General features: G+C 38.9%; 1 protein-coding gene across 2 annotated transcripts in view; it reads right to left on the bottom strand.

Moving 5' to 3' along the window:
* Nucleotides 1-1,696: 1,696 nt before the first annotated feature.
* PIK3CA (phosphatidylinositol-4,5-bisphosphate 3-kinase catalytic subunit alpha) overlaps nt 1,697-11,025 on the bottom strand; it is a 101,276-nt gene continuing 91,947 nt past the window's right edge. For both annotated transcript variants that reach the window (XM_043994118.1, XM_043994117.1), the window contains 4 exons: nt 9,882-10,052; nt 9,219-9,336; nt 8,946-9,097; nt 1,697-8,113 (listed from right to left, as the gene is read on the bottom strand). In XM_043994118.1, the coding sequence (XP_043850053.1) occupies nt 7,843-8,113; nt 8,946-9,097; nt 9,219-9,336; nt 9,882-10,052 (712 nt within the window). In that variant the 3' untranslated portion in view covers nt 1,697-7,842. The remainder of the gene's footprint in view (nt 8,114-8,945; nt 9,098-9,218; nt 9,337-9,881; nt 10,053-11,025) is intronic.

The raw sequence follows: 11,025 nt of genomic DNA, 5'->3' as shown, positions 1-11,025 counted from the left end.
ATTTTCTTGTTGTGACTGTACCAGCCAAAAGCTGCCCTGTAAAACTGAAGCTTGCAGAATTTGAATGCTAATGTAATAGACCCAGAAGTAGATCTGGAGATTCTAATTCAGCACAGTAATAGACATTCATTTCAAGGTCAAAGGGTCACAGTAACTAAGTAGAAGACAGTAATAATGGCGCTTGGGGTAGGACACTTCTTCCACAAAGTTTTCTTGCTAAGACTTGAACAATTTGCCTGACCTTTTCTCCCTTTAGGCAGCCTTATCTCTGTCCTGTCCTTCCCACGGGAAGAGAGAGGTTTGAGATGGGAAAAAGGTCTTGTAATACTAGTCACATTTAATCTCAGATCTTTGGATTCTAGGAGTACTGGCCTCCACCATTTTAAAGAATCAGTTGTATATTGATTGGTTGTGCTGATTTCCCCCTTTTGTATTTTAAAAAATATTTATGATATGAGATGATTCTCTGGGAGGATGAGGCAGAGGGATACTGGGGAGAACTAGGATGAGAGAAAACCAAAAAAAAATCAATAAAAACTTATTTTTATAAAGTCAAATTAAAAAAAAAGAATCTGTTGAAGAAACTGAGCCTATTTAGCTTGGGAAAAAAAGATTTAGAAGGGACATCATAGCTGTATTCATATATTTAAAGGGGGATCAAGTGGAAGGAGGATTTGTTTTGCTGGTCCTAAAGCACCAATGGACAGAAGTTCTAAAGAAGCAAACTTAAACTTGATATCTGGAAAAACTTCTTAACAAGTGCTGTCCAACAATGGGATGGACTGCCATGGAGATGATGGTGCCTCCTAGGAAGTCTTTGTTTTCCTCAGATGGCCACTTGTTGGGTATTATGGTGGGAATTTTTTTGTGCGCATGAGTTAGGCTGGATGGTCAACGAGTTCTCGTCCAGTTCTCTGATTTGATGATTCTATGAACCTTCTGGCAAATTTTTTATAAGAAAAGAATCCCTTTGAAATGTAACATAGTCAAAAGCTGGTTATCCATTGAGATAAAATAATTTTTCCTAGTTTGGAGAGCACCTACCATGAGACTTATTTTTCTAGGAAAATTATTCCAATCTACACTGTAGGCAATACTAGTATTTGTGTGTGTGTGTGTGTGTGTGTGTGTGTATGTGTGTGGCAATACTAGTATTTTATACTGGGTTGATTATGGAGAGTATTCAAAATGATCTACAGTACCAACTGGGCTATTTCAAGGAAGTGAAACTAGACAAGAAGAACAAAGTTAATTCAGGAGAATTTGATCATATGGGAAAATTGTATAATAAGTAAATGAGATTTCAATGACTCTCTGCTAAAGAAGAAGTAAGAAAACATGGTATTTTCCAGTCCTAAGCATGGAACTTAGTGACAAGAGTCTGCAATACAATCTGTTTTCTGACCTCTACTAAACACTGAACTTACCAGTGTCCTACCACTTCACTTCCTTCCCTAGACCTTACTGAATAAAGCTCAGCCTGTCACTACACACGGCTGATATCCAAATTCTGTAACTAAACATTGAGTGATGGGCCCAAATTCAATTTTCCTGCTTAGAAGGATTAAGTTGTCAACCAAAGAACTGTTCAGAAACAATTAATTCTTTAGACTACCACAATTTCGCTTATAAGTACACAGGAGAACATGAGACATCCATACTTTACTGTGTCTTTAAGCACAAAGAACACTAAGCAATGTTCGGACACATAAGTACAAATTATTATTTTTTGTTTTGTCTTTTTTTTTTTTAATAAATAGCATGATGTTACAGACTGCAAAGTGAAAAGAAAAGGCAGAACAGTTTCTGCTGATCACAACTACACTGAGTGCAGTCATAGGCCAAAGTCTTCTTGCCAGGACTAACAAGACTATGAAAGATGACACCTTAAATTGAATTAATGCTGCAATACTCTACATTTTCAATACAACAAACACATGCAGCTTGCTGTGTCTTAAATACTTCTTAGCCTATAATAAAAAAAAGATTTAAAAACCTTAAAAAAAATCAGTATAATGCATTATGCCACAAGATTTCCTTCTTTCCAAAGGTTCCAAAGTATGTCAGGTCATAACTATTCTGTTTCTGGTATGACTTTCCTGGCTATTAATGAGATTTGTGGACGTTTTGAAATGAGAAAACATGCTTTTGGGTCCTTTGGTGCATTAGGAAGAACATTGAAATGGGAGCTGCAAAGCCTTGGTCCTAGTCTTGGTCCCTGCTGGTGTACCCCTCCTCAGGAAACCCCATGGCTAATTGTGGGGCCGGACTTAGTGCTGACATCATATAGGCAGCCCTACTGCCATTCAAAACTCCCCAGAAGCAGGGCTTCCAGGTGGGTTCCACCATCCTCAATTCCTAAAAATTTAGTAATTTTTTTTTAATCAGCAGATATAGATCTTATTGTATAAAAAAATCAAAATGGAATTGGGAAGCTGGCTTTAAGTGACTAAATTACTTTGAGAAATTATTAAAAAGGAATCCCTTCTAGTTTCCTTGCTAACCCAAGACAGATACAAAAGGGTCTGGACAAGCTAACACCACACAGGATAGTTTTATCTTCGTAACAGTTTAAATCAAGATTGCACACAGGTTAAAAAACAAACAAACCCAACAACAGTTCTCAGGCTTTACTAGGTCCTCACACATTTACTAGGTGTAAATGTATGATTCCAGTGATGGTAAGTTGTGAGCATTAGCAGCCCAAGGCAGTGTAGCATCAGTATAATGGGCCAGATTTGTTATTTTTGACTAAACATAAAAAATTAAAACTTTTGCCCACAGCTGGGCTTTAAAGGTGAAATTTTTGTTTTAAGCTCTAAACTAGTGGCCTAGTTAACAGTTTCTTGGCTAGCTGGAATATAGTACTATTCCTAAGATCAAGTTGGAGGTACAGCATGGTGGCTATTAAGAGTAAAAAATGAGGGTCCTTAAAGGAGTGGCATATGTGAAATGAAATACAAACCTATTTAAAAGTTGACTCCTTGACTTGGAAACTTCACTGTATTCCAAATGCTCCCGAAAGTACCTTTGCTAATCTTAAGTACTCTGAAAGCAATAAAATTAAGGCCTAAAAAAATAAAATAAAGGCCTAGCAGTGTACACTTAAGTATACATGCATACAAACAACACACATATGTACATGTATCTATGTACATGCATACATATGTGTGTGTATCTACAGATACCAAAAGGCTGCTATTAATGAAGAACAGAAAACTAAGAATTTAACCCCCCATTCACAGTACTATCAAATCTGTTGGCTATTTTTTAACCCCCCCCAAATGGAGCTGGCCCACTGATGAGAAAAACAGAAGTTTTCCAGTGGCTTTCAGAGAAGATCTGCTGTAAGTGTCACGAAAATAGTCTGAGTTAAAAATCCACAGTGCTTTGCTGACTTGAAAGCCAAGTGTATTTACTTCTGTGGGTTGACTCCCAATAGCATGGGCCTTAAGAAGGAGAGCCTTTAATCAAATTGAGTTAGATCTATGTCATCTCTTGTATAGTTTCCCAAATCGATATGCTCAGGAACCAGAGACTGAGCTGTTTTGAAGAGTTTCTCAAGGCCACAGCACCTCCAGTCAGTCCCAGACGTGAAGCAGTCTGTTTTAAAAAGGTTGTGGAAAAGTAAACAGTATTTGTGGATGCCCTTTAAAAACAAAAAAACAACCTGGTGGTATTAGTCTTTTCCCAGTTCAGGCTTCCTACCAGATGGTTATCTCAAGCACCGCTCAGGGTTCTGGGACAAAGGCCAGAACCCAGGATTGAGTATCAGAAAGTTATAAATCTGAATGGAAACTACTGCTGTAATCATCTAATTCAGGACGGATTGGCAGGCTACTTGGGTAAATGGAATCATATGAAACCAGACTCAACTGAAGGGGCTGACATTCACTCTAGGAACAATGTATTCTAATAGCTTTTGGCCCTCTGTGTAGCACAGGGTGTGCCACATCTGACAGGAGTGGTAAGAAAAGTGATGGCTTATCCAAGTAAAAAACAAAACAAAACAAAACCAGAAACAAGAAAGTTGTGTTTAGAGAGTGGAAGGAGCAGATAACACTTCACTAACCCCATGGAAGTACTTTGGGGATGTCTGAGGCATCCAAATTATGACTTCTTAAGGGGGACTTTTCAGATGCTTCATGGGTCCAACCCAGGTCTGCAGGACAGGAAAGGAGAAGGAACATTCCAGTTGTTCAGAGCTGAGGTTAACATGCTGGTTACAGAATGAAGCAAAGGAAATGTCTTTAAAGAGTTAGCAAGCATGAGTTACTGATCACAACAGGACTGAAATGGATTTACAAAATTACTGAGATGAAAACTAACCAAAACAGTCGGGAGTAATCAAGTACCAACTTATCTATGGGCTGTGAAATTGCTGGGATGCCTTTGAAATATGCAGGCTCCTTAAATCTTTCCTACAAGATCCCAAACCATTCAATTTTCAGTTAAAAACCACCACATTATACAGTCAGTCTGGTTTACCTTTAAGAAAACCTAGCAAGACACTTTAAAAAAGGAAAAGGGGAAAAAAACCCAAGTGTCCACACACTCTAATCAATACAGCGTATTCTCATTTAGGAAAGACTACACTTTACAGAAAAATACTTTATCAGCAGCCTGTTTTCATCAAAAAACCAATAGTCAGTTTCACAGTTGAAAAAATTACATTAAAATATTTTACAAATCATTACATATTCACCAGTTCCCCATTTTCTTAATGGGCTTATAAACACAAATCGATTATGGGACAAATCTCGGAATTGATTATTTTTGACACAATTTTACAGGTGACACTTAAGAACCAAGAGAAACAAGCTCTACGGTAAAACGTCAAATAAAATCTACTCTCTGATTTAGAGACGCATTTTCAGTCTTCAAAATGGGCGTGTCCCTTTAAGGAGAGACTATGCTGAAAGGTCAAAAAAGCTTTTAAAAATTTCTTTCTAGGTTGTATTAAACATTAGGGCTTCTGCTCTTCAAAAATGTGCTCCATTTCTCCTTCTCCAAATGATTTAGGCAAGAAAATATTTCTTGGGAGAGCCAATGATACCGAAAGTTGATGGTTACAGTTGAAGTTCTGAGAGGTGGTTTTGGGAATTGAAGTAATCCCTATAGTTAAGTAATTTTAGAGCCTGTTACATGTCCTCTGACCTGAAATCAATTTGAATCATCCACAGTCTCCTTAATTCAAGCTGCAATGGTTTGGCCTTCTGGAACCTTTCTTTTCTCCTTTCTCTTTTTCAGCTTTTCTTTTCCTAAGCCCGGTTCTGCTTAGATCTGTTTACGATTCAGCTTGTTTTCAGGTCACTTTAGTTTGGCTCCTATTTTAAAACTTTTTTTTCCTGAATTTTTCTACACAGCTCAGATAAACTGAAACTAAATGAATTTGGCTTCAGTAATTTATGCACAAATTTTCACCAGGGCTCTAGAAAGTGATCTCTATCAATGTGAGCAATGCAAATATCTTGTTATTTCTGTGCAAGGAGACTCATAATATTATTGCTTTAGGGACATCTGGATAAAAACAAAATTATCTGTTATGACTTTAAGAAACCTGATCAGGGTTTCAGAGGTGTACTTCACTGAGTTTTCCCATAATCAATCCCTGATATTGAAAAAGGTAAAATGCCAGTATGTGTCATGGGCCAATTAAAAATGAATGACACATCATGGTTATGCGTCAAATAAGAAGAAAGAATCTATAAGCTATGAAAGCTTTTGTAACTGCAAAGGAGAACAACTATCAAATACTTAACAGCAAAGGGTTGAAAATCTGCTCAACTGTTCTGAGACAGTAAATTATAAATAAGAAAAATGAATATTCCAATACTCCAAATTTATTTTTCTCAGTGGCTTTCACTAAGACAGTATTATTTACATGCTTTAATAAAGTACCTAAATCTTCAACAACTAACTCTAGGGAGCCTATATCCATATGCGTCCTAAAATAGCCAAATATGTTTTATGAATCTTGGCATTACAGTCCCTGGCTTACTTGATCCAAGGCTCTAGGATAAGTAACTAATTTAATTTAAGAACTTTTTCTAAATGAAGTAAACCATTCGATAGCTTATTACCAATACAGAGAACACAATGTACAGTTTTTATAAAGTTAATATTCCAATATCACGCCTAACCTAGACACTTGCCAGCCCCTCTCCATTATTGCACTTTTTTTTTTCTGGTGGCACAAAGACATCTGCAGACGCTGTTTCCTAGGCCCGCAGGCATTTATTCCAAATATCATGTAGAATTCTGGTCTATAGCAAAGAAAAGTGTCCTCACAACCTAACCCCTTCCCTTGCAACTCCCAATTAAAAAAAAAAAAAGAGGGTGAATCACTTCTTCCAAATGTTTATGAATTTATCCTGGGCTTAAGTTCAACTTAAGAAACTTGAAAAATGGACCCTGGCCACTTTAAAGTGGGAACCAATCTTAATCACTTTGGGTTCCATTTTTATTACAGATATCAGCAAAGAGCCCGCAAACAGATACCGTTCCTGGTTTCTTTTTCCCTGCTGCTTTGAAGGATCCTTTCTTTATAAGTGCTTCCACTTTAGGAGAAGGTTAATGCAAACAGGACAAGAATCTGTATGTTACTGAGCTGATGTAAACTGATTAAATTTTTTTTGATAGGAGAGAGAGAGAGAGAGAGAAAGAGAGAGAGAGGAGATAAAAGTGAAAAGGAGGAAAGAGGTGGTCCTAAGCAGGATATTTAGCCAACTTTAACAGTGTATCCCTGGGCAATGGTGTACATTATGGAAGAGTGCCTGGGCTTCTCTCAAAGACCAAGAGAATGACTAATTATGTCACTATGGATGGCAGAGTCTTATACCAAAATATCTGAGGCTGTAAAATAAATGCATGACTATGGGACAGATAATCTAAATAAAGAGTATATATTAATGATAGTTTTTATAATATAAATAGCCTTTTATAAAAAATAATCTTTTAATAACATTAATACTTTCTTCTAGGTTCTGGAAAACATGCATGAAAAATGTATTCAGTTCAATCGCAAAAAGAGGGAAAAATGTCAAAGCTAAGATGAACACTGCACGATTCTGGTACATGACAGCTAGTCCTTCTCATTCCTTTTCTATGGCAGTTTATTTTCCATAGGAGCTCAGAATTTCCCTGGGAAATGAACAATCGGATCCTTGTAAATGTTTGTCCGGGAAAAGCACCTTCTAAAAGGTCTCATTTCTACTTTCTCCCCAAACTATGCAGATAAGGCCCAAAGTCATCAAAAGGTTTGATTTTTTAAAAAGGAAAAAGTCCCTAGTGAAATTTAAAGATTCTGTTCCACCCCAAGTGTTTTTCTTCATGAGAACTGGGAGTCAAAAAACTCACTTCAAACTCTAAATTCAATACAATGGAAAAGTGATGGATTTTCATTCTTAGCAATTCTCATGCAGCTCAACACCACTCTGGTTTCCTTGGACTTGAAGTAATGACAAACTTTGTCGCTTTCACGTTTCAAAACATACAACATTTGCAACACAAAAAGAACATTATTCTCTCTCCTTAACCATCAGTTTCTATATATTTTGTTTTGTTTTTTAAAAAATGATACAAACAATCTTCAAAGTTTACCTTTTTGGACTTAAGGCATAACATGAAATTGCGCATTAGACTAAAGCTTAATTCTGAAATGTACTAGTTTAGTGCTATCAAACCCTGTTTGCGTTTATGTTGTTTCAATGGTAGAAGAAAGAGTGGATCAAGGTTCCTGCTGTCGATTCTAATGCTGTTCATGGTTTGTGCGATTCCTGGGCAAGCAGCCTTGGCCTGCTGACAGTGAGAGCAGTGCGGAGTGGCCCCGAGGCTACTGCTTCAGTTCAAAGCGTGCTGCTTTATTGTATGGAAAATCCAATCCATTTTGGTTGTCCAGCCCCCATGATGAGCATCATTCATCTGCTTCATGAAATACTCCAACGCCTCTTGCTCAGTCTTATCCAAGGCCAGGGTCTTTCGAATGTATGCGATATCATCAAAGGACTGTAGCTCAGGCATCCCAGAGCCAAGCATCATAGAGAAAAGATTGATGAAGAGATTGGCGTGTTGCCGAATAGCTAAGTAAGCCTTATAGCACATTTCCTGAAATCTGTAAGTAGAAAATTGGAGTTAGATCGCCGTGGTATTAACGTCTCATTTTAGCTGTATTTCTAGTTTCCTGTTTTTTTTGTTTTTTTTTTGTGGGGCAATGGGGGTTAAGTGACTTGCCCAGGGTCACACAGCTAGTAAGTGTCAAGTGTCTGAGGCCAGATTTGAACTCAGGTACTCCTGAATCCAGGGCCAGTGCTTTATCCACTGCGCCACCTGGACGCCCCCCTAGTTTCCTTTTAATAAACCAGAATTAGTCTACCCCATGGAGAGCAGGGAAAAGTGAATCTGCAGTCAGAGGACCTTGTTTCAACTGTCAGCAGGTTGGCACCAGAGTTGATACAGTGCCAGGCCTGGAGTCAGGAAGACCTGAGTTCAAACTCAACCTCTGATGCTTACTAGCCATGTGGCCCTGTGCAAGTTACTTAACCGCTGCCTGCCTCAGTTTCCTCAACTGTAAAATGAGGATAATAAATGCACAGACCTCCTAGTGTTGTTGTGAGGACGAAAACGGATTCTATTTGTAAGGCAACGAGCACAGTGCCTGGCATACTGTTGGAGCTTCATAAATGCTCATTTCCCTTCCTTCTCTTTTCAGTTCTTCCCTATCGAGGGGATGCCTCTGTTCCCTCTTCTGCAAAATGAGGAGGCCGAGCTAGTTGGAAGGCACCTAAGATTGCTCCCGGGGAAGCTGATGAGCTGGGGCCAAAACAAGTGGTGCCTCCAAGGAGTCTGAGTCAGTGTCTACCAGGACCAGGCCGGCTGAGCACTTTCCGCATCGGCCTCCAGAACAAACTGTGACCTACATACAGCTGTCTATATCTGAATCTCACCTTTCAAATTCTCTTGTCTTGGTGCATTCCTGGGCTCCTTTACTAATCACAATCAAGAAGTCTTGAGTCAAGACGAAGGGCACGCGCTCTCGCTTATAGCCAAATTTCTTTTTCTTATGATCCAAAAAGTGTCCAAAGTCTATATGAAATAGCTTTTAAAAAAAAGGGAGAAATTATGTTATGTTATGTTTTTGGCCCATGCAAGCATATAATACATCAAATTTGTGAAAGGTTCAAAGGTCAAAAGGTTTTTTAAAAAAGGAAGTTCATTACTTGTCCATCATCTTTCACCATGATATTGCTATTGTGACGATCACCAATTCCCAAAATGAAGGTAGCCACACAGTATCCAGCACATGAACGTGTAAACAAATCAATGGCTGCGTCATATCTGCAAGAACAGATCACATGGTTCTTTAGTAGCCAATACAATGGGGCTCACTTTGATGTTCAATTAAGACACAACAGCATGTTCTATTTTAAGCAGGTACAGAGCTACTGATACTAGATGTGGAAAACATATGACCTCTTTAAGTCAACTCCTCTTTGGCTTACTTTTTCAAGTAAGGTTCTAGGAAGTTTCTAGAAGTCATGTAGTAAGCCTATATAGAGAAAGCTTATGATAAAGTTGTTGATACATTGTTTTTTAAAAAGTCAATCTATTAGCAAACAAATTTAGACCAAACATAAGAAATATGTTCATCATATCTCCACAACAATTTTTCAAACTTACACAAAAACTTTGATTCTTTTAACCTTTATAGAACGCAAGGACTTAACCGAACACACATTCAAGAGTCACTTCATATTTTCTTTTACAACCAAGGTATCAAATGACCTTTGCCTAACCCCCCAAGGAAACAACATGAAGACCTGTCAAAAGTCAAATATCGAGGAACTAGAGAACCCCAGACAGGATGAGATGAATCAACTCACATTTCCCCTTTATTCTTGTCTTTGAGCCACTGGTGTAATGTATGGCTGTTGAACTGCAAGGCCCCTTTCAGACCACCTTTACACTGAATCTGCATGATGGTATGAGAATTCCGGACCACTTCAATGAGGCCAACACAGTCCCCAATTGATAGACAACCATAAGGGAGCATCCTGTAAAAAAGCATTACCTAATTTATAGCCATTTGAAGGAACGAGAACATCCAAACCACTTAGCAATACAATACATAAGCAGTGTACTTCTATAGCATTTGAAGGCTTTTAAAAATACATTTCTCTCTCCCAGCCTCCAAGGTCAGGCAAGGGCTTTCCAGTTAATGAAGGTGAAGCTCTGGTGTGTGGTGTCTGGACCAGGGCCACAAGGCAGGTAAGCCAGGCTCCAGCTCCAGGCCTTTATCACTCACTCCCGCCTGAATTCTCCAGGCACTGCTAAAAACTGTCTTAATTGTCCTTTGAAGATAGCAAAATTAGCAATGTCCCCAAGAACATACCTCTCACAGTTCACAAGACACCTCTTCACTCCCTCATCAGAAGAAAAGCCATTAGGAGCCACAACGTGTTATGGACATGGGAGCAGTCATTTTAGGTCCGTGCCATGCATGGACTTCTGGAACAGCTCATTCCTCATCTGACTGACTCACCACAGCAGTGAGGAAGCAGCCCTACATGTAGGATGCTAGGCTGGCGGAGGGCATGCCCGGGAGCTCTCGCCACACTGGGCCCAGATCACCCAGACGGCTATCACGAGCAGCCTGGGGAAGCTCAGAGGGGCTCCTCAGCACAAGGCTGGTTCCCAAGTATAAGGTATGGAAGGGCTGCACCCACCACCAGCAGGAAACTTATGGATCTTGTGCCATAAGAGAACAAAGATGAAGAAAACGATTGTAGCCAGAGGCACTTTTGAACACTTTCAATAAAAAATGTAAAACCATGAAACTGTGAGGTGTTTAAAGAGATCGCTTGGCAATGTAAATATAAACTTCACCAATGAAATCAAGCCTCCCAGGAAGTTGTAAGATTCTTCAGGTGTCTGTGGTGAGTCCCATTCAGTGTTGATTAGGCACTATTCTATGTTGGGGACACCAAGATGAAAGATGAACATCCTAATCTCTAAGGAGTTCACAGT

Source organism: Dromiciops gliroides, chromosome 3 (genome assembly GCF_019393635.1).
Source record: "Dromiciops gliroides isolate mDroGli1 chromosome 3, mDroGli1.pri, whole genome shotgun sequence".
NCBI lineage: Eukaryota > Metazoa > Chordata > Mammalia > Microbiotheria > Microbiotheriidae > Dromiciops > Dromiciops gliroides.
Note: the sequence above shows the minus strand (reverse complement) of the source record. Positions and strands in the feature narration are given on the sequence as shown.